Source organism: Canis lupus, chromosome 8 (assembly GCF_048164855.1).
Source record: "Canis lupus baileyi chromosome 8, mCanLup2.hap1, whole genome shotgun sequence".
In the NCBI taxonomy this organism is placed as follows: Eukaryota; Metazoa; Chordata; class Mammalia; order Carnivora; family Canidae; genus Canis; species Canis lupus.
In genome coordinates this window covers 65,007,141-65,034,576 of record NC_132845.1, presented here as the reverse complement: position 1 = coordinate 65,034,576, position 27,436 = coordinate 65,007,141, and the positions used below count along the sequence as shown (strand labels likewise).

At 58.0% G+C, this 27,436-nt stretch overlaps 1 protein-coding gene across 4 annotated transcripts; it reads right to left on the bottom strand.

Annotated features, from left to right (window-relative positions):
- Positions 1–445: 445 nt before the first annotated feature.
- Positions 446–27,221, bottom strand: SLC29A4 (solute carrier family 29 member 4). 4 transcript variants are annotated; one of them, XM_072836877.1, is made up of 11 exons: positions 27,091–27,221; positions 12,829–13,014; positions 9,794–9,925; positions 9,413–9,526; positions 8,777–8,905; positions 6,803–6,877; positions 5,094–5,341; positions 4,307–4,448; positions 4,035–4,222; positions 2,784–3,024; positions 446–1,587 (listed from the first exon to the last, which is right to left on the bottom strand). In XM_072836877.1, exons 2-11 carry the CDS (start codon positions 13,001–13,003, stop codon positions 1,451–1,453), a joined length of 1,581 nt encoding a protein of 526 aa, XP_072692978.1. In that variant the 5' UTR covers positions 13,004–13,014; positions 27,091–27,221; the 3' UTR covers positions 446–1,450. The 4 variants fall into 4 exon arrangements, with proteins under 4 accessions (XP_072692978.1, XP_072692977.1, XP_072692980.1 ...); XM_072836876.1 differs by lacking the exon at positions 27,091–27,221 and adding an exon at positions 16,551–16,607; XM_072836879.1 differs by lacking the exon at positions 27,091–27,221 and adding an exon at positions 13,994–14,012.
- Positions 27,222–27,436: the final 215 nt, after the last annotated feature.

The following is a 27,436-nucleotide window of genomic DNA, read 5'->3' as shown; positions in this document are numbered from 1 at the left end:
CGGCTCCACTGCTTGTGGAGACTAAGGCACCAAACTGGACAGGAATCAGCAGCATAGCTGAAACTTGAACCCAGAACCCTCAACCTCGGGTCCTGGTTCATTTCCTGCGGGCAGGGTGCAAGCTCCTTGTCAAATGGATGGCTGCAGCCCTTCCCCCTGACCTGAGGGCCAAGGAGCACCAAAGGTGCCTTCACACCCCAAATGCTTCCAGCTCCCGTGCCACCCGTCCACCCCCCACCAGGTGCATGGAGCCCTCCTGCTACCAGATTGGCCACCCCCACGCAACTCCAGGCCTGGTTGTGGGCAGGGCAGCTTCCCAGGTGAAAAGACTGAGGTCCTAGCCCCATGGGTGGCTCTGTCCCAACAGGACCCCTCCCCCACTACCAGAGAGCAAGGTGGTGGGGGGCGGCCCCCACCCACACAGACGCCACTCAGAGGCAGCAGCTGGGCAGTTCTCTGCCTTCATATTTTAATGGCCAGTGCGGTAGTTAGTGGACAGACAGGTGGACAGGACATAGAGGGCCAGGGTGGTCACAAGTGTGCCATGGGCGTGGCAGGGCAGGCCATCCTCCCCCTGGAAAAGTCTGTCTTTGGCAAGATGCTCCAGAATCCCCTCAGCTCAGGGCACCCCGGACTTGGAGCTTGAGGATCCTGACTGGGGAGGGGACCCTCCCCCCCACCTACTTGCAGTGACTCCTGTCCTTCCTTGGGCCTCGCTGGGTGAGGATCAAGGTCTAAGTCAAGAGATGACTTCAGCCTGGGTGTGTCCCCTTGCGGCATTACAGACGGATGGAGGTGGAGCCAGAGAAGTGGACAGGGGTCCCCGGTCAGGTGCAGAGTCCCAGGCCTGTGGCCTAGGTGGGTGCCTGGGTGCATGGAGGGGGCTCTCGATGCGGGGTGGGTGCACCCAGGCCAGCGCACAAGCTATGGTGGTAGAGAGGCCAGTGTAGACCACAGTCTGAGGGCATTCAGATCCAGGGCTACTATACCGTCGTGGCAAATGCATTTTGCTTGGGAGAACTAGTGTTTAGGGACAGGTAGAGGGGAGAGGCCCTCTCCTTGGGGAGGGCTCCCTGGTGAAAGAGGGTGGGGTCAGGTGCCATGGATGGCGGGGACAGGTGGCCATGGGTGGGGGTCGCCAAGAGTGGCCCCCGCTGGTGGCCTGCTCTTCTGGCTGGGGACGGCTGTGACCCCAGAGAGCACTGGCCTGGCTAGAGTCGGGGCCACCGCACACAGGGGATGAAGGGCAGGTGCGAGACAGGACGGGGAGCACAGTGCTGGGCGGCCCTGGGTGGCCCTGGGATGGCTCAGCATAGCCCTGGGGCCGGAGTGACAGGGCAGCTGGGCCCAGAGGGGGCGTGACTGGCACGGGGAGGAGGCCGGGGCCCCGCAGGCACTGCAGGCAGGGGCGGGGAGGGGGCCTCGGGCCTCGGGGGTGGCCAGGCCTGGCTCAGAGGCCGGGGAAGGAGGTGTTTGTGGAGGTGTGGAAGCAGCTGCTGGGGGCGTCCCGGGTGAGGCTGTAGGTGCAGTAGGCCACAGCGGAGCCCAGCGTCAGCCCCGTCATGTAGGACACGGTCATGGTGTTGCCTGCGGACGACACGGGACCTCAGGTGGCGGCCAGGGGCAGGGTGGCGCTGCGGCGGCGGGGGGGGGTGGCGCTCAGAGGACCACAGCAGCGACCACGACCGCGGCCGCGAGTCCAAGCCGCAGCTTCTTGGGTGCGAAGCAGTGACCACCGCCCGCTCCCGGAGGGGAGGCCATCTGAGGACGGTTACGCCCCAGGTGAACACACGGGCTGCCCCAGGCGTTGCCTGCTTCTCTGCCTCCAGCTCCCCATCTACACGTGCGTGCCTCCTTGTGCGGACAATCTGGGATGTCTAAGGGCTTCTGGAACTACTGTGCCTGGAACGTGATCCAGGGCCCCTGGCCCCCCCAACCCCTCTCCCCCTTCAGTCGATGGCAATCCAGGCTTCTCGGGACACCCCCAAACTGGGGACTCCTTCTTGGCCCCAGATCCTTCTCTCACATCTGGTCTCCAGATCCATCAGCCCGCCCCGTGGGCTCTGGCTGTCAAACAGATCTGGGATCTGGCACTTTCTTCCAGGGACGTGGCCCGCTGCCCGAGCCCCTCCTCTAAGGTCTGGTCTGGCCTGGACGAGTGCAGGAGCGCCTCCCTCCCTCCCGGCCCCTGCCTGTTCCTGCCTCACTGTCCAAGCAGCACCGGAAGCGGTCTTTACACACATTCAGGTCCTGCCGCTCCTCGCTCCTGGGGGCCTCCACCCCTACCGTGGGGACCCCCCCCTCCCCCCGTCCCATCGCTGGCTCTGCCCCTAGGCTTTCACGCAGGCTCTTCTTCTGCATTGTCACAAGGCTGGCTTCCTTGCCACTTTCTCCAGATCTCTGCTCAAAAGTCACCTCCTCAGGGAGGCCTTCCCAGATCATTCCACTTACATTGTAAACTCCCCATCCCAACAACCTCATCCTCTTTCTCTGCTTTTTCTCTGTCATATTTACCATTACTCAACACATTACGTGTATGGTCATTTGTCACCTCTGGACTGTCAGCCCCACACGCGCAGGGGTCATTGTCTTGTTGCCACTGTATCCCTGGTGCCTAGAACAGTGCCTGGCACACAGTAGGGGCTCATTGAGCATTTGCGGGATGAATGAAGTGGCAAGTGATTGATGAACATCCCCACATCTATGAGCTCCCGGAGGCTGACATGACCCTGGAGCCCAGGAGCACCTTTTTGCCACATGGCCGTTGTTCCCGTGGGCCTTACCTGCCAGCTCACGCTGCTTGGGGCTCACTTTGCCCGCTGCCAGGATCATGGGCACGCTGCCAAAGTAGCCGTTGCTGATGCCCATGAGCAGAGAGAAGACGCAGGGCCAGGCCGGGTGGCGCAGGGCGGGCGTGCCGCTTGGGTAGACGCACAGGATGAAGAGGGGGATGAAGACCACGCGCAGGCAGGAACAGGCCAGCAGGTGGGTGCCCCGCCAGTCCATGGGCAGAGCTGCCAGGATCTGTGGAGAGCCAGGCACGTGGGCTCCCCGTCTCTCCCGAGCCCGCCACTCCTCCCGTCTCTACAGCAGCCCCACACAGGGTCCCTGTGCACAGATGCACCAGCTCCGGTGGGTCCCCATCCTTTGCCGGCCTTGGCCACTAAATCCACCAAATCCGTGTGTTGTTACAGCAACACACGGTCCTTGCTGGTGTGCCTAGCATCCATCTAAACACTGCACAAGGGGTCCCTGGGTGGCTCAGTGGTTGAGCATCTGCCTTTGGCTCCCTGGGATCGAGTGCCACATCAGGTTCCCCACAGAGAGCCTGCTTCTCCCTCTGCCTGTCTCTGCTTCTCTGTGTCTTTCGTGAATAAATAAAAATCTTTTAAAAAACCAAAAAACAAAAAACAAGAACACTGCATGGGTCCCCCTACCTCATTCTATCCTCACTGTACCCTCACAGGATGGGCTCCTGACCCTACTGAAGAAATGGGGCCCTCGAGACCCCAAGGGTCAGTCCTGCCTACAACATTTTACGCAGCAGGAAAGAGCACAATTAAGAGTTGAGCTCACTAAGCCTTGCTCCCTCGCAGACAGACTCATTTCTCAGACGGCTCTGCTGTGTGACCTTGGGCAAAAGGCTTTCCTTCTCTGAGCCTCACGTTCTTCATTCGTCTGAAGAAGGCCCACATCAGGCCTGCCCCAGAAATGGCAGCCTTGATCCTACTCCAACCCTGACCCCTGCCTGCCCTGTGCTTGTAGCACGGGGAGGGCACTCTGCCCAGATTCTTGTGGCCCCTTCGAGGTGCCTGCTCTCTGGGAGTACGTCCTGCGCTCTTGGGAGGCCTGTCCCACAGACCCAGTAGCTGCGGGGTGCAGACACAAGGATGACTGCTAGGGCCGCCCGCTGTGGGACGTGGCCTGGGATGGCGCAGTGGCTTGGCTGCCCCCTCCCAACTTGGGAGCTCCGGTGTCCTCAGCTCAGGGGCCGCCCCCAACCTGCAGGGACCCTGGAGGGGCTGCAGGCTTGCCTTGCCCACGAAGTCGGAGAGGTTGAACACAGCCATGATGAGGATGGGCAGCCACTCGCCCAGGACGCAGTGGCGGACCTCGGACTCGAGACCCGGGAAGAGGCACAGCGTGATGAAATAGGTGACGGCGATGGAGAGCATGTCAGCCCAGATGGCGCGGGCCACGGCGTAGCGGTGCAGCAGCAGGGCTGTGGGCGGCAGGCTAGGGGTCAGGCGGTGGGGGCGCTGCCGGCAATGCCCAGAGGACCACCCCGCCTGCCTTGCCCCCCGACCTCTGAAGGAGGGCCAGCTCCGCGTGACTCTCGGCTGTGGCATGTCGAAGCGCGTGTAGGTGCCCCCACCGCCGCTGGTCACCTCGTGGGCTGGGCTGTCCTTCGGGGACCCGCTGTTGGCTAGGCCTGGACAATGGTGCTCCTGGAGGGAGGACGCACGGAGCCGGTCGGGTATGGGTGGGGAGGGGTCCTCCAGGTCGCCCACCCTGCACCCCACGGCCCCTCAAACACATAGAGCTCCATCCAGCCCCTGAGCCCTTCGCACTTGCTCTTCCCTCTGCTCCCGATGCCCTTCCTGTGGATCTCCACATCTCCCCTCCTCGGGGGTCAAGGTCAGCCCAGAGGACACTTCTCAGGGAACCTCCCTGACTACCGTGGGCTTGGTCCCAGCACTGTGACACAGTGTGTTGCCTGGTGGCCCCTCTCTGTGTCACACAGAGCCTGGTTGACCCTCTGGACCCTGTCTGCAAGGACTTCGCTTCGGAGGACGGTGAGGGGCGTGGGGCCTCCCAGGAGCAGGGATGCTGACTCCTCCCGTCCTGCCCTCCCGTGTCATCCTGTGGCACCCTACCTGCCACCCTGCTCCCTCCGGGGCCGTGAGGCCCTGCTGCCACCAGAGGGCACCCTGCCCCCCAGGACGGCTCTGGCCGGCCCACCAGCCGGGCCTCAGGCCACATACACGGGTGCCACGGGGGCTCGAAACCTGATTCTGCAGATAGAAGGAGGGCCCGAGGGAAGGCCAGGAGGTCGGCTGGGACCTGGCGGTGGCAGCGCCCGACAGACTCACAAACTGGATGTCCCCCGCAGCAACGTCGTGGTGCACGCGGTAGCCGGCCCTGCAGCCCCCACGGCTGTCGCGGGGTCTCGTGGTGTAGTAGAGCACGAAGCGGCTGCGTCGCACCAGCAGGTGCAGCAGGAAGCAGAGCAGCTCCAGGCCCGCGGACACCAGGAAGAAGATGAGCGTACTGGCCCGCTCGTCCGGCAGCAGCAGCTTGGTGAGGATACGGCTCAGGGACACCATCACGCCCGCCGTGCCTGGAGCGGGAAGGAGCCATGCTCGGCCTGGGCCTCGGCCCCCACTCAGCACCCCCAGCCCTGCCCTACCCCTGCCTGGATCCGTCCCGGGCCCTGCCCAGCCCCGCACCTGCCCGGCCCCGCACCTGCCCGGCCCTGCCCTGCTCAAGCTCCCTCCGGCCCTGGCCCAGGCCCCAGACGGGAGGGAGCTGTTCCCAGCATGCGCCCACTCAGACCACCCCTCCCTGGCCCTGCTGTCTTCTCATACACACACCCCAGGAGCATTTATACAGCGCTTGTTGTGTGCCTGGCACCACCTTGCCCTGAGGAGGACACAGTGGGGACAGGGGGTACCTGAGCCCTGCCTTCCCAGGGCTCGTGCTGCTAATGAGTTGCAGAAGAATGTCAACATCTGTACATGACAGTGGGGGCAGGCAAAGGCTGGGGAGGAGCATCCCCGGCAGGGGCTGGCCTGAGCTATGCTTGTCCATGTTCAAGGAGCTGACGGGAAGTGTGGGTGTGGTCACAAGATCACAAGGGAGGGCAGTGGGGTTATGGCAGGTGGGAGACCTCAGGCAGGATGTGGGTGTGGGGTGTGACCATGAGCCACTGGGTAGTGTCTGGCAGAGGCAGGCCGTGGCCACTGATGGCTAATCTCAGAGTGTGGGGCTCCTGGCTGCACAAGCCACCCCAAATCAGCAACAGTCTGCAGCTGCCTCGCTCACCTCTGTGACAAAACATACCGAAGTGATCTGCTTGCCCCGTGCCTTCCTGCAGCCGAACCCCACACACCTAAGGGTTAGAGTCCTGAGGGTGTCTGGGCAACCTCCCCACATGGTAGGGGATGCAGAGTACCCCAAAGAAGTGGGCCAACTTCCTGCCTGGACTACACTGCTGACCCTGGCCCATCCAGGCATCAAGGAAGGCTGAGAACATCTGGTGGAAGGGGCTTCAAAAGAGGGCCCTGATATGCAGGTGGGGACAGCAGGGCCAGTGGGGAGCTGGCCACCCAGACCAGGGCTGGAGGGCAGGGATCAGAGTGCTGGGTAAGGTTCAGGTTTGGGGGTGCCATTCACTGAGCAGGGGCAGATGGACAGGACGGGTGGGCTTGGAAAAGTGAGTCTGAGAAGCCATGTGGGGGTGCCGGGCAGGGGTTAGCTCGTGGGTCCGGGGATCTGAGGACAGCGTGACGTGACGCTGAGGTGTGGTTTGGACAGGCATACCTTGCACACACATGCACATGCAGACACACAGAACACACGAGCACCCCAAGTCACTCTAGAGCCCCGCTCAGACGCATACGTGCTCTCACATCACAAAGGTCTGCACCCTCATAGAGATGTGCACACATCATAGCCGTTCCCTTCCCATCGGGAGTCCCTGCCCCCCACCAGCCAGGCGGGGGTTGATGGTGGTCACCGTCCCCAACCAGGTGCGTGGCACATAGCCAAGGGCTCCTCCTGGGGGTCTGCAGATACTCACTCTCCCCGGTCATCACGCCCTGGGTGTACCTCTTGGGCAGCATCCCCGTGTACCCATAGAAGCTGGATTGCTGCACTTGGGGGGAGAGACAGAGGAGTGATTGTGAAATGCCACCCCTCACCTGGTGGCAGAGGCATCTGGCCCACCCACCCTGCCCAGCAAGTAGTGTGTGCTGGGGACCACGGGCCAGCCAGGTCCTGGCCAATGAAACACGAGCAGAAAACATGCACCCCTTCCGGCCGAGGCGAAAAAAGCCAAGTGGACTTCTGATGTTTCTCTCCCCCAGTGGCAGTGACCAAAGGGGCCTCGTGTTACAGATGGGGGCCACTGAGGCCCAGCTCCCAGGGACTGTGTGAAGCATCGCCTCTGTCCACGTGTTGGACATGCAGCGAGAGCTAGAAAGGAGTCTAATTTTATGAAGCCACTGAGATTTCTGGGCCAGCTGGTTCCTACAGCCTCCCTGCTCTCATCCTAACCAACACAGAGATGCACAGGCTCAGAGCCTACAGCTTAGCAAATCCCTGCCCTACACGGACACCCACCCCAGAGCAGACAAACCATGAAAACTAGGATCTCCTGGTCCTTCCCGGCATTTGCTTTTTTAAAGAAATAGAACAGAACAAAACAGACCTGAGGACACCACCTGGAGTGAGGACACGGTTTCCCAGAGCTTCAATCTCACTAATAAGCACACACACGCATGCAAACATGTTCACTGGCTCATAGTGTGAAACGTATTTCTTGCCACACAAAAAGAGTTTGAAAGAGTACAAAGCCACCACCTGGACCTTTCCAGACATTGCTGCCGTGAAAGAGGGAAGCGGAGGACCATACAGGACTAAAGGGGATTAAAGACATGACAGTGAGTGCCAGGTGTGATCCTGGACTGCATCCTGGGTCAGGAAAACAGACTGCTATAAAGGATGCTATCCAGGTGATGGGTGACATGTGACACGGATCCTGAGAGCGCACCATGTGGGTTATGCTTCCTGACTCAGGTAACTGTAACACAGGGATAGAAGAAACATCTTGACTTCTAGAAAATACACTCTCAAGACTCAGGATTTAAAAAAAAAAAAAAAAAAAGGACTCAGGATTTAGGCAAGATGACTCCCAAATGGTTTAAGATGAAAACACAGATTATTTTATATTTATATGTTTTCAGAGACAAAATTTATTCATATCTATGTGTATAATGGGGACAGAGAGCGTCTATGTGACAAAACATCAGCAACTGGCGAGCCTAATGAATGTGAAGGGTGTGTGGGAATTCCTTATGCTATTCTTGCAACCTTTCCAGAGGTATGAAATAGTTTCAAAATAAAGTTAAAAAAATAAGTTTGAGAGACACCCCCCAAGAGCAACAAGGTGACATGGTGACATGGGCAGGATAGTTCTTGAAGCACAATTCATACCTGAGGAAGCCAGGGGATTGCCTCCACGTCCACGTGGCATGCAGTGGGTGTGTGGACCTGTGCACAGTGTATGCACTCTAATGCTGTATGTGCTCGGGGCACACGGGCACTGTGGATGTGCAGCATGTGCGCACGTGTGGAGTTTACACATGGATGCAGCATGCAAGTGTGTGCACGTGTGTGGTGTACACGTGGATGCAGCATGTGTGTGTATGTGTAGCGTATACATGGATGCAGCACGTAGGTATACACATACAGCATGTGTGTGTGTGTGTAGTGCCACAAGGATGTGGCATGTAGGTGTAGATGTGCAGTGTGTGTGTGGGTTTGTGTGGAGTGTACACGTGGATGCTGTACACAGGTGTGTAGGACGTGCAGGTGGATGCAGTAGGCACCACAGGTGTGCACTCCGTGTGTGAGCACACGGGTGGGGCACGCACGTGGATATGTCCTGGCGCTGAGCCCACCAGCCCGTGCGGTACGTCCCCAGCAGGTGGGGGACCGAGGTGTGACGGCCCGCGGCGGGTACTCAGGGGTCGGTGCCAGCCCCCGTTCCTACCTGTGCAGCCCAAGGCCACGGTGCCCACAGCGGCCAGGTTGATGGCATAAGCCTGGTCACGAGAGAAGAGCTGCAGCCATACGTCACAGATGCTGATGAAGAGGAGGGGGCCCAAGGCCAAGAGGTAGCCTGTGGGAGAGGCCAGAGTGGTGGGCAGGGAGCAGCAGGTGGGGGGCTCCCCTCGTGCCACCCTTCCTGTGGAGCACCCTTCCTGTGGCTCCCCTCGTGCCACCCTTCCTGGTCAGAGGTGCCCTCTCTGTCTGCCTTTCTCCTTAATGCTTGTATGGCTGGGGACACTTTAGAGGTCTTAGAGGAGGATGCCTGTAAGGCTTCCTGGAGGAGGTACCACTTGAGCTGGGCCTTGAAACTGGATGTTGCCATGAAGAGGAAAGGGACAGGAAGAGCTGACTAGGCCCCGGGACGCGATGTAGGGTGCACAGAAGCCTCCCCAGGGGCAGGTATCGTGCTAGCATATGGTGCACCCACCACAAGCTGGACCCTATTTTCATACGTTGAACCCTGTAACGTTCTGAGGAGGCGTGCCCATTGGACAGATGGGTCGCAGGGTAACTGAGGAGGTGAATGGCAGTGACAGGCCAGATGTTCGAGAGCTGGGAGCCCCGGTGGGCAGTGTACCCGCGGTGATCCTGGTGTGCAGGTTCAGTCTCTCCACCAGCGCGTTATTCAGGAGCACGGCCACCAGTGCCACCAAGATGTACGTGAGGCTCATGTCGAACACAATTGAGGTCCCTGCGAGGGGGGAGGGTTCGCCGGCAGTAGGTGCTCAGGGGAGCCCCTCTCTCTGCACCCACCCTCAGCAGGTACTGCTTCCTCGCTCTGCCTGAAAGTGGCTGGCAGCCCAGGGAGGGTGAGCGGCCGCCCTGAGTCACTTAGCAATTTGCCGCTGAGCGAGGATTTGAATGAATGGGCTCCCCAGTAGGGTTTCGGGAGGGTGGCGAGCCAGAGCCGAGTGTGCCGCCGGCCTGGGGAGGCAGGGCGCGACGGTGGGGGGCCCACCTGGGTACTTGTGGTGTAGGTAGTCCACGTCGGTGATGAAGCTGTTGTACGGGAGCAGGAAGCCCACGCCGGCCAGCAGCATCGCAAAGTAGATGGCGTGGTAGCGGTCGTCGGGCACCGGCTCCTCTACCGCTAAACCCAAGGGCAGCAGCAGGTAAGAGGGGGGCGAGCCCCTCCACACCACCAGCATCACGGCCACCATCCCCCTTCGTGGTCAGAGCTGTCATGGCAACCACCCATGGCCACCACCGTCGTGGCCATAAAGCAGCTGGCTTGACAGAGCGTAGAACGGCCCCCGGGAGACTCAGCTGAGGCGAAACTCCCCAGGAGGCTGCCTAGGCTCTAACTGGGGGTCTAGTACCCGGGCTGAGCTCCCCACACCAGCACTCGTGTGTCCAGGGAGCACGCAGGTGGATGTGGGTCCACTCTGACCTTCAGGGACCCACTAGCAACGCGGCTGCCTCCCGCCCCTATGACTCCAGGCTGCGGGCCCAAAGGGACGGTCCAGGGTCCAAAGGCAGAAACACTTCTACCCGGAGACACAACAGTCCCATTGACCGGGAAGCAAGACGGCCCCTGGCCATGCTGGGCTCCTCCTGGCCCCAAATCAGCAGGCAGAGAAGAGGGTTGCCAGGGGGCTGGGGTGGCTCATCCTGACTACCAAGGGCACATCAGGGATGGAACAGAATAGAGCAGAGGGGTGCCTGGGGGGCTCAGTCAGGTATGTGTCTGCCTTCAGCTAAGGTCATGATCTCAGGGTCCTGGGATGGAGCCCCCGTTGGGCTCCCTGATCAGCAGGGGGTCTGCTTCTCCCTCTGCCTCGGTGTGCGCCACGCATGTGCACACGCTCTCTCTCTCTCTAATAAATAAATAAATCATAAAAAAGAGAATAGAACAGAATATGCGTACGTCTGGAACAAGTATGTCACGGCGTTTCTTAGGATTTCCACTCCCGGGGGCTGAAGTCAACGGAAAACAATCTGATTTGTGCCTTTAGAAATGAAGGTCTGGGTCTCCCCACTGGGCAAAGAACCATGACCAGCTCGGTTGTGGAGGGAACAGGCGCGGGATGGGCAGCAGAGAAAGGTGGTTATAAATACCAGCCATGACCACGGGACCCCCCAGACCCCAGGAATGCCGCTGTTGCACGTATTTGTCCCTCACCTTGACGCTAGTATGTCTGTATGTGTCTATGAACCCAAAGCTTGCGTTTGCCCACCTTATCACCTTACCGTCTAACAGAGGACACGTTTGTGCCAAATCTCAATATTTAAATCGTGGGCTGTCAAAGGAGAGGTGGGAACGTGCTATGTCAGACTTTGCATCTTTTGGGGTAAGGGTCAGTGTGTTTTCGGTTGCAGAGGGGTTAGCTGAGTCGCACCAGGTGGCAGTATGACTTAGTGTCTTTATTTGGAGATGAAGTATGGTTACGGAGCTGTGTTTGAGAGCCATGGGGGCAAGGGGTGGGCTGTGATGGGTCCATTTTATGGGTCAACTTGGCTGGCTTAGTCCCTCGTTCAATTGGACACTGGTTGAGGTGCTGTCATGGAGGGATTTTGTGGATAAAAGTCTCTCCTTAGTGGACTCTAAGTTAATCAAAAGGAAATTACCCTGGGTGGGCCTGACCTAATCAGGCAAGGCATTTAGGTCTTCCCAGAGCCAAGACCCTAAACAGGTCAGGGCCCTGGGGTTTCCTGAGCACCAGCCTTATGGACTTCAGACCACCTTAGCCAGTCTCCATTGTAGTTGCTTATGTTCTGTAGTGAACCACACCTGCATCCTATCTCCAACTCTCTACTATCTGTGTATGTATCTCCCACTGGCTCTGTTTCTTGGCTGAGTGACCCAGCCACCATCACCAAGGCGACTACAGTTAAAATCACCATTGCCATGACCACCATCTGCTTCTATGGCCACAGTCACATGTTATCTAGTGCCACGACTGGCCAGGGGAAGTCTGGCACCCTGGGGATGGGCCCAGAGCTGGCTCTGCCTAAGTACAGGGGAACAGGGCTTGGCCAGCAGGACCTCTGCTTCCCACGTGCAAAGACAGGGCATGGAACCAGAAAATCAGCCCCTATTTCTGAGCCTGGAGGGGTGCTAGCAAAAACTGCAGGCATGGGCAGCCCAGGTGGCTCAGCGGTTTAGCGCCTGCCTTTGGCCCAGGACGTGATCCTGGAGTCCCGCCCGGGATCAAGTCCCGCGTTGGGCCCCCGGCATGGAGCCTGCTTCTCCCTCTGCCTGTGTCTCTGCCTCTCTCCCTCTCTCTCTCCTTTCTGTCTCTCATGAATAAATAAATAAAATCTTAAAAAAACAACTGCAGGCACCCCAAAATGAGCTGTCACTGGGGGCCTCCCGAGGGCAGGGACAGCCCTAAGCAATGTTTTGGGGCTTCTGTGCAGCCACAGTGAGGGTGGCACCTGGACTTCTCCCCTTTCTAGATGACAGAACCAAAGCTCAGAGAATGGTCACTCGCCCAAGGCCCCCAAGTCGGTGGAAGGACGTGGTTGAACCCAAACCTGTCCAGTGTCAGCCCCGCATGCAGCCCTCTACCGAGCAAGTCCGATCGCATAGGCAACTGGCCCATTTCCTTGATGTGGGGGAACCGAGGCTCAGAGAGGTTTAGGCCTGTGTCAAGGTCACACGGTCAGGATGAAAATCAAGTCTTTGCACCTCACATTGGTCCTCCCATCTGGCACTCGCTTGCCCATCTCCACTGAAGGGAGGCCAGTGAAGGTGACCCAAGCGACATGTGTCACTTCCAGACGGAAGCTCTACAGGGCAGTGCATGATTCATCGTGCGCCCTTCCACCTGCCCAGAGGTCACAGGAGCCTCTGGCCAGATGAAAGCTCTTCGCCTGGCTCCGTGACCCACGTGGGACACGTGACATCAGGGCGAAGTCCTCGAGACAGATCCCTCCTGGCAGATGCTGCGTCCTGCACTTGGTGGCTCCCGGGGGCTCCCGCAGCCCATCCTGGCCCTGAGCCGGACACACACCTGCGCCGCCCCCGCCCCCGCCGGCCCCGTCACTCACCGGAGTCCGCGAGAGCCGGGACAACCCCAGCCACACCGCCCTGGCCCTGAGCCGTCCCCGCCGCCACCTCCTCCTCCAGCTGGCAGCTGTCGAAGCTGAAGCTCATCACCACGCTCCTGTCTGGCGTGCCCGCCACGCTGGGCTCCTTGAGGCGCTGGCTGCCCACGGAGCCCATGGCAGCCCGTGCTGCGGAGAGGGGAGAGGAGGCGGGCTGAGCGAGCCAGGGGGACCCCGCACCCCGCTGCGCCCCCGGGGCACACGAGCCTGTGGCTGAGCGGTGCCATGCCACTCCAGGCTTGGTCGCAGTGGCGCCATGACGGGGACCCCGGTGACAGTGGCATGGTGGCACGGAGGGAGAGACATGGGGTGGGCGGAGGGGGAATCTGGAGCTGGAGTGCCAGGACTCGGTGAGCAGTCAGAGTGACAGCAGACATCACTGAGTGCTGCGTGTGCCAGCGACGTGCTCAGTGTCCCCCGCACCATCTCCCTCTGGGAAGACGTGCCCATACTCACTCATTTTACAGCCGGGAAGGGAACGGGAGCCTAGAGACAGCCGCCCCCGCCACCCCCACCCCAGTCTCACAGACCGTAAGGGGAGCAGCAGCCCGGGGACACTCAGAAGCACCGCAGCCCTCCATTCTGGGGCCAACCACTTTCCGTGGTGGGAAGTCCTTCCTTTGGTCTCACCCCAGTTTCTCTTGCTTCAATTCAAGTCTTACGTTTAAAAGAAAGGAAGAAGCTAATTTATCCCTGATGGAGAGACACCTCCATTGTAGAGGTAACCCTGTGGGGGGCAAGTGGGGCTGGAGGGAGTCTTGTTTTTATCCCTAAAAAGAGTTACCAGTTTTTCTTTTCTGTTTTTTCTTTAAGATTCTATTTTTTTGGGATCCCTGGGTGGTGCAGTGGTTTGGCGCCTGCCTTTGACCCAGGGCGTGATCCTGGAGACCAGGGATCGAGTCCCACGTCGGGCTCCCTGCATGGAACCTGCTTCTCCCTCTGCCTATGTCTCTGCCCCTCTCTCTCTCTCTCTCTCTGTCTGTGTGTCTATCATGAATAAATAAATAAAATCTTTAAAAAAAATAAATAAAAAATAAATTCCTTTAAAAAAAAAGATTCTATTTTTTTTTAAAGTAATCAGCAAACCCAGTGTGGGGCTTGAACTCACAACTGCAAGATGGCACGCTCCGGCGACTGAGCCAGTTGTTTTTCTAATGACTTTTATTCATTTATCTTCTTACACACTCATGGCAGAGAATCTGAGACAGAGGTGGGACACCAGAGCATCGGGCACTGAGTGTGGCACCTCGACCCACCCAAGAGTGTGTGTGAAGAAGCCAGGAGAAGGCCCACTTCCCGAAGGATCCTGGGTGTCCGAGACTGCTCCAATCATCTCTGCAGTCGGCCCGCCACCACCCCTCCAACCTCCACCTGCACTTCTTTTGTCTCATTTCTTCTTGCCCTCCTGCCTCAGTTTACCCGCTCCCAGCCCCCGGATCTGATGTGCTGACTAGTTACTGAGTGCCTCCTGCCGGCCCGTGTTTCCACCCTTCCTGCGCTCTACAGAGTGTTAACAGGGACCTTGGAGCTCAGAGCCATCCTGCTTCCTTCCAGGCTGGTCCAGGGACTGGGGAAACTGCCCCTGCCAATTGGGGGCTGCCCCAGCTGATGGGCACCCACAAGCATGGGCAAGAAGGTTGAGGATTCTCCGTCTGGGGGCTGAGAGGCAGGCGTAACCCCACTGCAGGCTCAGTGCATCTCCCAAGTGTCCCCCAGCCCTGGGCCTCCTGCCACATCTGGAGCTGGGGATACCAAGTGGACTCAGGACAGAGCTGCGCCTGGTTTGAATGACCGTGGCCTTGCTCTGTGGCCTTGGTCAGGATCCCGCACAGGAGGCTCCAAGACCCTGGGCCCCACCCTCCCAGCCTCCCTGAGCCGATGGGAAGGCCGAGGAAGGAGCCAGCAGCAGAGCAGTGGTTTACAACAATGGCACACTCCCCCCTGCAATCCTCTCAGGACCTGAGCCCAGCCCCAGAGGACGCCCGAACCCCGAACCCCTGACCTGTGTTCTGCAAAGCTTCCCAAGACGCAGCGCCCTGGACACGTCTGACCACACCACCCGGGAAGGCGGACATGCTCAGCATTGAGCCAGGAGGCGGCCCCACTGCTCCCTCTGGCTCATCAGTGAGGCAGGCAGCTGCCACCCACAATGCCTGCCTCAGCCACTGTCCCCATGTGCTTCTCCTGGTCCCTCCTGTGGGCAGGGGGCTCTGGCTTCCCCTGTGGCGGCCCCAGGCCCCTAGGCACAACGTCACTGGCCTGGGCAGAGGCCAGGCCTCGCAGGGTGGCAGAGTGTGGGGGGGGCTGAGGTGGCTCATCTATACCTCTCCCGGCCAACTCGCCCCTCCCTGGACCCCTCACATTCCACACCAACAGCCTGGAGCCTCAGATGGTCCCCCAACCCATTCCTCCTCTTCTCATGTCCCTCTTCAGTTAAGATTTAAGGATATGCACATGGGCTTAAAAATGCAAGAGAGCACGGGCTCTTCTCTGATCCCCCCACCCTGCCAGAACCCCTCAATGTCCACCCCTGGGGAGTAGTCGAGAGGACAAAGTTCATTTCTTTGGTCAACAGGTCACCACTTAATGCCTCAAAGGGCCACTCCAGGCCTCAGTTTCCCTATCTCCCTGTTGTGGATGAGGAAGGTGAGGCTGTCATGTACTTCATAAATGGGAGCAGGTGGCTAGATGGTCAAAGCTGGACTACACACAGGAGGCGCTCAGAAGTCACACCAGCCCCTGCTTCGGGGCACTGCTGTGGGCCTCAGAGGGCTCCGGATTCCAGCAGTCCTGAAAGCCTGGCTCACGGGCCCCCACTTTGCCCGGAGAGCCAAGGTCAGAGGTCACACGGCTCGCACTGAAGCCCTGGCAGGGTCGAGCACCTTTGGCACCCCCCCCTTTCAGCTCACAGATTGCCCCAACTCGTCCCTGCTGGTTCTGCCCACAGAAAAGTGGGTTTCAAGGCCCTGGGCCGCTTCCTTCCCGCAGTTGCTGTTGGAGAGGCGGAGGCGCTGGCCACAGGCGCTGGCTGGCAGCTCCCAGCCCAGTCGCACCCCCTCCTCCCTGGCCTTGGTTTCTGCGGGTCCCAGGCCAGCAGCACCCTGCATCCCCCGGGCTCCTTCTGCCTGCCGGGTCCTATCAGCAACAAAGTTGGTTCCCAGCCTGTGCCCCTAGGCAAAAGACGGACTCCCCAGGCCGCCGGAGGTGACCCCTGGGCACAGGCCCTGCCTCTTACAGTGGCTTTTCCAGGAGCCAGGAGGGAGCTGGCTGGGGGATGACGTGAGACGGGGCAGAGGGGGTCCAGGGAGGAACTTCAGGAGGAAGGACCCCCTGGGCACGCCCGGGCGGGCGGTGGCTCCCAGCGCCGGGCAAGGCTGGGGCCACTGGCCACTCCGAGGTGGGCCGACGGGGGTGGGGGCTGGCCCGGCCCAGATGGCGGGTGAGGTACAGGCTGGGAGTACCTGGGACGAGGGGGGGGGGAGATTCGGGGTCCCCAGGCACGTGCCCTCGCCCCGGACTCAGCGGCCCGACCGCCACGGAGGGGGAGGGGCGCGGAGTGGGGCCGCGCGCGCCGCAGACAAAGGCTCCGACAGGTCCCCGCGCCTCAGCCCAGCCGGGTCCCCGCGCCCGCCCGCCCCCGCCCCCGCCCCGCGGCGACCGCTTACCTCGCCCGGCCCGGCCCCGGGGTCCTCGGCGCGCCCGGCCCCGCCGCCCCCGCCGCCCCCGCCGGCCCCGCGCCGGGACCCCTGGGCGCCCGCGCCCCGCGCCCCGCGCCCCGCGCTTCGGGCCCGGCGCCCCCGCCGTCCTCCGCGGGTCCGCGGTCGGCCGGGCCCGGCTCCGCGAGCGTGTCCGGGGGGCGCAGCGGCGGCGGCGAGCGCGGCGGGGGCCACCACGCTCCGCCCCGGCCCGCCCCCCGCGGAGCCCCGCCCCGCCCCCTCCCTCCCCTCCCTCCCTCCCCTCCCCCCAGCCGGGCCCGCAGAGGCGGGGGCGGGGCGCGGCTCAGGTCCTCACGCGCCCGGACACCCCGAGGGGCGCGGCGCCCCCGCCATCCCCCGCGGGGTGACCTCGCCTGCCCCAGCCCCGGCCCCGCGCGCACCTCCCGCGCGGACGCCCGGGCGCACTGCCCCGCGCTCCCCGCTCCCGCCGCGGCCGCTGTGGGGGGCAGGCCTGCAGCGCCCAGCTCAGTGGCTGGGGCAGGTCACCCGAGCCGAGCGGCCAGACCCCAAGTTCTGAAGGATGAGTAGGAGTCCGTGGGCTGGAGGCCGTGAGGGGCGCGTCCCGGCCGGGCCTGGGGGTTGACGCCAGCCCCTTGCCCAGTCTCTGCTCCCCCCGGCTTGGGACGAGACCCTGGCGGATGGCTTCCTATCGCGGAGCCTCGGTTTTCTCTCCGGTAAAGAGGAGTCGCTCTCGGTCGGGGCTGAGGGCCCGAGCTCGCCCACTTTTGTCTGAGCCTCTGTTTACTCTTGTGTAATGTGATTTTAAGAGAGACTGTCTGGAAGCCTGGAGAACATTGCAGAGGGGAGCCCCCGCCCTGGCACAGGAAATGAGCTAGGGATGGAGGGTGGGTGTCCATGCTGGGGAGAGGGTCCTGTGACAAGGTGAGAAGGTAGACATGTCCTGGGTCCCTCCAGGGCTGGGAGCCGTGTCCATGGGAATCAGACGAACCCCCTCCCCACCCAGGACCGAGCCACCAGGATGGGATCAGAACGGGACTACCAAAGCACCCGCCAGGCCCCTGCCTGGATGCCTCCTCTCACTTCCCACCAGACTAGCTCCTCCTGTTGTCCTGAGACCCACCTCTGCCATCAAACAGGAAGCCCCAGAGGTGCTGGTCAGCCCAGAGCCGGAGTTGGCACCTTTACTCAAGGCCTTGCCCCATCCCTTCTGAAAGACTGGAAGCCCCCTGGGAGTAAAGCCACTAGATCCTCAGTGCTCAGTGGAGTGCCAGGCATACAGAAAGAGCCAAATATTTGTTTGAAGAGGACTTAACTGGGTGCTGAATTAGGCTGCATTGAGTGAAGTAGAGTGAAGATAAGTGAAAGGTGCTGGGGAGGGTGCTGTCGTGCACTCAGGGCTGGAAGCACCCCTCTGCCCACCTTCTGGTGCTGTCTGGACGGGGGGAGACAGCCAGGTGATCAAAGTAACTGATCTTAAAGTAATGAGCCTTGTGCTTTCCACAGTTCTGGAGTTTTGAAAGGGTCTATGCAGGAAGCCATGCCGAGCTCTCCTGGGTGTAAATAAAAATTATTTGGTGTGTGTGTGAGACATTGCTCTAGATACAGGGGACTATTGGGGTCTCTGCTCCCGGGGAATTTCAGTCTAATGGGGGAAGCTGGCGACAAACAAGCAGCCACTTTAGGAAGCATCAGATGCCTGCAAGACAATAGGACAGAATGGTGGGGTTGTGTGTGACCATGGGGATGGGGTGGGCATCATTGTCTAGTGGTCAGGGAGGGCCATTCCCGGGAGGTGACACCAGAACTGTGATGGAGAGGAGCCCATTGTGGGGTGGTTTGTGGTAGGCGTGTTTGGGGCACAGGGAACCGCCAGTGCAAAGTCCTGGAGCCAGGAAAAGCTCATATTCAAGAACAAAAAGAAGGTCAGAGGAGGAAGAACTTTCCAGTGGGAGATGGGAGGTAAGGTTGGGGGCATAAAGCAGCCTGAAGGGGGGTCTTGTTGGCAGTGGGAATGGGTGGGAGCCCCTGGAGTGTTTCTGTTGGAGGAAAAAGCATGACCTGACCCAGGTTTTTAATCCTTGGTTGCTGGTGGGAGTGCAAATTGGAACAACCCTTCTGGAAAGTAAACTGGCCTAAAAAAACATGCTTACCCTTTGATCCAGAGTATCTAGCCCAAGGAAATAATTCTAAATACAGAAAAGGCTTTGTATATGAAGATGTGCATTGTAACAGCCAGACATTGCAAAAATAGCCCAATTACTCCGGGAGAGTGGGTAAGGAATATTCATCATGGTGGGAGACAGACTATGATTGTTCTATCTGAAAAATTCAGGGGGCGCCTGGGTGGCTCAGTCCGTGAAGCACCTGCCTTCCGCTCAGGTCATGATCTCAGGGTCCTGGGATCGAGCCCCACGAGGCGCTCCCTGCTCAGTGGAGCTCCTGCTTCTCCCTCTGCCCTTCCATCTCCCTCTCCCCATCCCCCCTTTCCCCCTCCCCCAGCCATGTGCTCTCTCTCCCGCAAATAAATAGAATCTTAAAAAAAATATATGAGAAACCCAAGAAAGTCAGTGGAAGACTGTAACCACACTGAGAAATCTGAAGTCACCACTAGGATGTACAGCTCTGAGGTACCACCAGGTACCTACCTACTCAGGTGGAACTGGTAGGGTGAAAGTGGTGACACACAAACAGGAAATGGGAAGCACTGCAAAACACACGTTGCATCTAGGCCACAGAAGTTTTTTTAAAGATTCTATTTATTCGACAGAGAGAGAGAAAGAGCACACAAGCGGGTGGAGAGGCGGAGAGGGAGAGAGAGGCAGGCTCCCCACTGAGCAGGGAGCCCAATGCAGGGCTCGATCTCAGGACCCTAAGATCATGACCTGAGCCAGAGGCAGACACTTAACCAACTGAGCCATCCAGGTGCCCCTGGGCCACAAAATTTTTAAAAAATGGGTAAGATGGGGCAGCCCGGGTGGCTCAATGGTTTAGCACGGCCTTCAGGCCAGGGCATGATCCCAGAGTCCTGGGGTTGAGTCCCTGCATGGAGCCTGCTTCACCTTCTGCCTGTGTCCCTGCCTCTCTTTCTCTCTCTCTCAACAAACAAACAAATAAATAAAATATTTTTTAAAATGGGTAAGATGATATTCTAGGAAAATATAAACAGACAACCTGCTATCAGAAGAGAAAGGAATCTAAATAAAACAATTACTAAGCAGGAACTAGAGGATTCTGTTGAAGATCTATTACCCCTCCATTGAAACCCCAGGCTTGGTTGGGTAGGTTCACAGAATTTCAGAATTTTACCAAACTTTTAAAGAAGGAGCCACAGTGCAATCTTACTCTTCCAGAGCACGGGTTAAAAAATAAAGAAGAGCTTCCTAAACTTGACAGATTTCTCTAAGAAATCAACAGACCAATCTCACCTATGAATGGCAGTATAAAATCCTCACTGAAATAGTAGCCGACAAAATCCAGGAGCACATTGCAATTAGCATGCTCTATAACATGGTACACGCAGGGTCTCGTAAAGAACGCCATTGACGTCATGCGTCACAGGAACAGGTCAAAGAAAAAAAACATATGGTCATTGATACGGACACTAAAGTGGGCAAAATACTGAAGTGTCTGGGTGGCTTAATCAGTTACGTATCTGCCTTCAGCTCAGGTCACGATCCCAGGGTGCTGGGATTGAGTGACACATTAGGCTCCCTGCTCAGTGGGGAGCCTGCCTCTCCCTCTCCCTCTGCCCCTCCCCCTGCTTGTGTTCTCTCTCACCCTCTCTCAAATAAATAAATAAAATCTTAAGAAAAAGCAAATCCAAGGACTTTGAGTGAAAGATCGCCCACTACCATGTGGGTGGGCCTCACCTAATCAGTTGAAGGCCGGCAAAGAACAGAAAGTTCATCAGTTAGCCCTGAGCAAGGGGGGAATTCTGCCCCTGGACTTCAGCCGCAGCATCAGCTCTTCCTGGCCTCCAGCCTGCTGACCCGCCCTGCAGATTTTGGACTTGCCAGCCTCCATAATTATGTGAGCCAATTCCTCATGCTAAATTTACATTACACACACATCCTATTGATTTTGTTTCTCTGGAGATTCTGGTTAATACAGTGTGTAGAGTATGAAATCATTGTGTTACAAAGGGGGAGCATCCACGGGTGTGCTTGCCTGAACACAGATTGTTCTGGAAGGTGTACATGGGTAGGTAACGGTGATTGCTTTGGAGAAAGGAGACGGTGGGGCTGGGGTCAGAGAAGGGATAATTAATTTTATTGTAGCCTTTTTTCAAATTTAAACTGAACTTAGGGCAGCCCGGGTGGCTCAGTGGTTTAGTGCCGCCTTCAGCTTAGGGCGTGATCCTGGAGACCCGGGATCGAGTCCCACGTTGGGCTCCCTGCATGGGGCCTGCTTCTCCCTCTGCCTGTGTCTCCTCTGCCTCTCCCTCTCTCTGTGTGTCTCTATGGATAAATAAATAAAATCTTTTAAAAAATAAACTGAACTTAACTTACTGTAGACTTATATACACTTTGGATTTTTAAAAAAGATTATTTATTTATTTATTCATGAGAGAGAGAGAGAGAGAGAAGAGAGAGGCACTGTATTAACCAGAATCTCCAGAGAGGAGCTAAAGCACTGAGCCACCCAGTGATCCCCTGGATTTTTATTTTTATTTATTTATTTATTTTTTTAAAGATCTTTTTTTTTTTTTTTTATGATAGTCACAGAGAGAGAGAGAGAGAGAGAGGGGCAGAGACACAGGCAGAGGGAGAAGCAGGCTCCATGCACTGGGAGCCCGATGTGGGATTCGATCCCGGGTCTCCAAGACCAAAGGCAGGCGCCAAACCGCTGCGCCACCCAGGGATCCCTGGATTTTTATTTTTTAAGTAGGCTTTATGCCCAGTGTGGAGCCCAACGTGAGACTCGAACTCACAACCCTGAGATCACGACCTGAGCTGAGATCGAGAGTTGGACACTTAACTGACTGAGCCAGCCAGGCGCCCCTGCATTTTTTTAAAGTGGGACACACAGGATACACAATACAGAATATTCACTCCACATAGAGAAGTGACTAGAAGGAAATGCAGCAAAATACTGAACTGTGTTCCTGAATGTTCCTGTCTGTTTCTCCACTGTTTCTATAAGCCCAGGTCAAGTTGTAATGTTTTTTTCCAAGTACATGTTTCTTATGAAAAACGAAACATTGTTTATGTGCAGAGATAGACATTTTATCTTCCTCACCTGCCTGGTTCCCGTGCTCTCTGCACCCTGGCTCCTGATAGCACCAAGCGATGGGAGGACTTGGGGAGTGAAGGACTCCTAGTCTGGAATAACAGGAGAAACTTTGGGGTTTAGATTAGGGCCAAGGTCTGGGCATAGGATTGATGTTGCCCAATGTCCAGAGCATCTGAGCAGTGGCTTGTGGTTGTGTGTGTGTGTCTGTGTGTGTGTGTGTGTGTGTGTTGGGGGGGTTTCAGGGCTGTGTTGTGGGTGCAAAAGGGGCTGGTGGCAATGGCATGAGGGGTGGGTGTGTCTGACGAGGTCCCAGAGCTGAGAGGGGCGGGCCATCCCCACAGCTGGCCGAGTCAGGAGTTTTCCTTGGGGCTCTGCAGAGTGGGGAGGAGCCCTTGGTGTCAAGGAGGAAGTGGGGCCAGCATGCCTTTGGGGTTCAGTGGGTTAAGCATCTGATTCTTAATTTCGACTCCAGTCCTGATCTCAGGGTTGTGAGATCTAGCCCTGGTGATGGGCTCCACTACAATCATGGAGCTTGTTCAAGATTCTCTCTCTCCCTTCCTCTGCCCCTCCCCACTGCTCTCTTTCTCTCTCCCTCTCAAATAAATACATAAATCTTAAAAAAACAAATTAATCTCCCAGTTCCCTGTGACCTGGGACTGTTAGCATCCCTGCCGAGTTTCTGTGTGAGCAGACTGAGGCCCAAGAAGGCCCCTAGCTGGTAGGTGGAAGCAGAGTCTTGTGCTCTTCAGCCTGTGTGCTGGCCGCTAAGCATGGGTGCCTCTGTTAGGGGTGACTGCAGTGCTGGGAAACGGTTCCCTGTGGGGGTGCCAGGGTGGGCGAGGCTCGGGGCCAGGCTTGCTGTCAGTGCCAATGACACCCGGGCCTCACTGACAGCAGTGAGGACTCTGCTAATCGATGTCTGTCCTCCCGACCCTGTTAGCAACCCTCCCTTAGAGGAAAGCCATCTGCCAGGATGAAAAATGCAGACAATTAAGGGCCCATCAGAGGAGCAGGTGACAGGCTGCAGCAGCGACTGTGGGAGGGACCTGCAGCATGACTGTTGTGTCATCTGGGCCCCGGTGGCACAGCCAGATCGGTGCATGGAGATGCTGTGCCACGGTCTGCCTTGTGGACAGAGGGAGCAGGGCGCTGCCACTGCCAGGGGTCAGGGCACCTGCTTTGTCCTCACTTGGCAAGTTCCAGGTGCTGTTCTAAATGGCCTCAGATGCTTCCCCCACCAAAAAAAAAAATAATTTTTCAGTAGGATGGCTATCAGGGCCTCCTCCTTGGTCTCCTGGCTTTTGCCACTCTGCCCTCCAACCCCTCTTCTTGGGCAGAGTGAGCTTTCTAAAAGGTGTCCTTCTATTGCTAACTCTCTCCCATAATTCCTCAGTGGGCACTAGGGTAGAACCCAAAGCCCAAGGGGTTCTGAGCCAGCTGATCTCACCCAACTTGCACACACTCGCCCTCGAGGAATGGCTGATAAGGGTGAGAGGGCTATAGGCCAGCTCGCCAGCCTTGAAGCCCCATCAGCTCTGCTCAGGCCAGGCCGATATGATTCCTTTGAAAACCTTGTGGGCTTCCTGTGTATGAGATTACAACACCCTCTATTGGGTAAGAGCCACACATGCACATCTGTTTGAGACATTGTCTCTCTGTTTGGGGCCATGGGAGTTTTAGGAGCCCTCTAGTCGAGCAGAGAAAGTCTAAGTTTTAAGATTCTTAGAAGCCCTTTCCACCTGGCTGAGAGTTTTGAGTATGGCCTGGAGTGTTTCTTAGCCGTGTCTGTTACTCCATGGCCACTCTCTGTGGCACCTTTGAGATTTTGCTGTGTTTCGTCAGTGGTACTCTACAGTTGATCTCTGCTTTGGGGTGAATCCCTTCCCTGGGGCCCTCGGGTCTGTTTTTTCTGGTGGTCAATCCAACCAAGCCTCCCAGGTGCGTGTGCTTGTACACAAACCTTGAAGGAGACACTTTGGGCCCAAGCTAGACTTTCCAGAGTAGCTCTCACCACTGCAGACAACAGCCGCCAGCCTGGCCACCCATGAAGGAGCACGAGCCACTGCAGACCGCCAAGGCCCACCACGGCCCACCACGGGGACTCAGTCTGGGGAGATGTGGCCAGCCAAAAACCAGGGGGGACAGTTGAAGCATTATCCTAACCCCTGCAGCTATGGAGTGAGCTGGTCTTGTTTTAGGGGAAAGAGGGACTCAAGATTAGCTTAAAAATAGACTTCATGTCAGGGCACCTGGGTAGCTCAATGGATTGAACATCTGGCTCTTGGTTTCAGCTCAGCTCACGGGTCATGAAGTGGAGTCTCCCATCGGACTCCACGCTTAGTGAGGAGTCTGCTTGAGATTCTCTCCCCCTGCCCCTCCCCCACTTGCTCTCCCTCTCTCTCCCCCCCAAATAAATAAATAAATAAATAAATCTTTAAAAAACTAAACTAAAATAAACTTAATGTCCACAAAAAGACCCATAAGGATTTTATTCACAATAGTAAAATCCTGGCAACAGCCCAGGCGTCCATCAGCAGGAGATGAGTACACAGACTGTGGTCCTTCCAGACCACAGCGCGGTACTCAGCAATAAAAGGGAACGCAGCACTGATACCCCAACAACCGGAAGGAATCTCAAGAGCATTGTGCCGAGTGAAAAAGGACACAGAAGGACACATATCCATTCATATGAAGTTCTAGACCAGACAACATGGTTCTGAGGTGATTAAGAGGGTGATCACCCTCGGGAAGCGTGCGGGGCATGGGGAGCTATCTGGGGCGACGGCGATGCTGTGTCTCGGTGGAGCTCTGGCTTCTGCAATGTGTGCATCTGTCAAAACTCAGCAAGTGTCCACTCTAGATTTGTGCATTTCACTGTTAGTAAATTTTACCTAAAAACAAACAACCCAAACCCAAAACAAATATTGACCTCTAGCTAATGATATGCATGTTTAGGGGTGAAGTGACTGATGTCTGCCACGGACTTAGAAATGCATTAAAAACAGCGAGTTGGGCTGGTGGCTGGCAAGGGGGACGGGGGGGACGGGCAGCTGTCCCAGTGAGCTCACAGAGCAAATGCAGACAGTGAGCATATGGGTGTTCACTGCACGATTCTTTTGGATCTTCTTTATGTTAAATTTTCATAATAAGATGTTGGAGGAGAAAGAAGAATAAAGAGAGCCCAGCCATGCCCCTGCCTGCCCGTCGCTGCTCCAGCGGGGCTGTTCCAGGCCACGGCGGCTGCGCCATCTGCTTCCTACGGAGCTCAAACCTAATTTATTCCCAACTTATTAACTTAAAGCCCATTAGAATCTTCCCGTCAAACCGGTACTTGCAGCCAAGAGCCAGACAGAGAACGAAGTGTGGGGCCTGCCCAGGACACAGCCGGGGAGGGAGAGGGAGCGGGAGCCTCCCCAGCGCAGAGGGAGGGATGCTGCGTGGGCTGCTGCTGGATGCGCCCAGCAGGGGGAGGCTCAGCGGATCTCAAGGGACGGGGGTCTCCCCTCCCGCGTCCCCCTGAGCGGGGAGTGGCCTTCATTGACGTCACCTTCTCTAATTCTTGCACAGACGGGTGTGCCCTGAACCCCCTCTTAGAGATGAAGAAGCCAGCCGGTGAGTGGTGAGGTGGGACTCCCACCTGGGATGGTGGGTCACAGCCATATATGCACTGCATTTTGTGCTCACAGTGACCCCAGGACACAGGATTATTGAGGCAACTTAGGGCGGGCCCGGGGACCACCACGGTGTCAAAGCCTATGTCTGGCCATGGACGGAAAGGCCCCTGGAACTGCCCAGGACCCGGGTGCAGAGAGGAGAAGCCCTTGCCGGGCGTCACCCTCCAGGACGCACCGTCTGCCCCATCGCTGCCCAGCGCAGTGCCCCTGCCTCCATGCAAGCACCTGTGCTGTCAACCTCGGGAGAAGAGGGGAGTCAGCCATCTGGGCTTTGTTTAAATCCAATAAACAAGCAAAGCCGGTAATTCTGTCCTAAGAGGGTGAAGACCCCCCTGCGTGGTGCTGTGCGTGATGGGGGTGGGGGTGGACGCTACGGGCAGCGGCTAGGAGCCAGGCTCTGCTCCAATCCTCACTGCGACTCTGCCAGGGGAGGCTGACAGAGGCGGGAGGCTCAGAGAGGTGGGAGGGCTTGCTCCAGTCCCACAGCAGGGCCAGGATCGCGCTCTTCCCTCTTCAGCCACTGTTGTCGATCCTGCAGGTTATGCCATCCCCTGGACCCCCACGCCCCAGGCCTACAGATCAAAGGCGTGGCACCCTGGCCAGGCTTCCTGGACTGGGCCCCCAAGCCATAAGTGGCCTCCCGGGTCTGCACCCCCCAGGACACCACAGGCCGCCAGCAGGATGGGACAGCAGCTCCCAGGGTTGCCGCTGGAGGGTGGCCAGGACGGCAGACGCTGCCTGGCCCGGCTCCAGGAGCTTTTAGCAGGAAGAGCTCTTCATTATGGCTGCTGTGGGTGAGGTTGGGGGACCCTGGGGACCTGCTGGGAGCCTTGACTCCTCTCTCCCTGCCAGTTCCAAACCTCTGGATCCCCTGCCCACCTGGCTAGCCGCTGTGCCCCCTCCCCGCCCAGCACCAGCCACACCCGGGCTCCTGTGGCTTCCGCTCCCCCACAGGGAGGTGACTCCTTCCTGAGCTTTACCCACGGAGTTCCCTCTACCTGGAGGACCTACCCGTTGACGCACACTCCCCTCTACCCCACCAACATCTACTCTTCTGCAAGAGCTCCAGGCCACCGCCCCCTCCTCCAAGGAGCCTCCCCTGGCTTTGGTGAGGTAGGGATGACCCTGAGCACTCACTGGGTATCAGGGATCATTGGATCCTCACAGGTGGGGATGAGGCCCAGAGAGGTGAAGGCGCTCGTGCAGCATCACACAGCTGAGAATCTTGAGGCGTTAGCTCCTCTCTGGGTCTTGGGAGGAGGGCTCCAGAAGTGAAAGGGGCTGAGCAAGTGGACTATTGTCGGGTGAGGGGTGGGGTGCAGAGTGACGCCAGCCCACTGTCACCAGATGAAGGTGACTGGATTCTCACAGACACCTCTCCTCTGTTCCCGGAGCACATGCATGATATCTCACGTCCTACGGCTCTGGAATCAGCACACCCATTTCACAGGTGAGAGAAGGATGCCAGGGAGCCCCAGGGGCCGGCCCAAGCTTTCCCAGCCAGCCTTGGTGGGAGGGGCAGAACCGGGGCTGGAGCCCGCGCTGGTACCTGCTTATGACGGGCTGGCCACCGAGGCTGCTGGCCACACCTGAGCCACACCTGAGCCACACCTGGGCCTTACCTGGGGCTTGCTGTGCTCCGTCTGAAGCCTTTCCAGTGAAGTCAGAATTTGCTCATCGGGCACGCTGTTCACAGGAGCCTTTGTACTCTCTATTTACAAGAGGAGGCTTGTGAGCAAATTAGCAGGGTAACCAGGGAAAATGTTTGGCTTCCGTGGGTGGGAGTTGGAGCCATCTGTTCTCAAGTGCTGAGAAAACACTGGAGCAGCCGCGGGAGCCGGAGCACCAGCGGAGCCGGGGACAGCGCTCCCTGGCGCCCAGGGCTGTGTCCCCGGCGGGCAGCTCACCCTCTCTGGACCTCAGTGTCTGCATCCGTAAAGCCGACGTGGGGATCATACAGCTGCTATG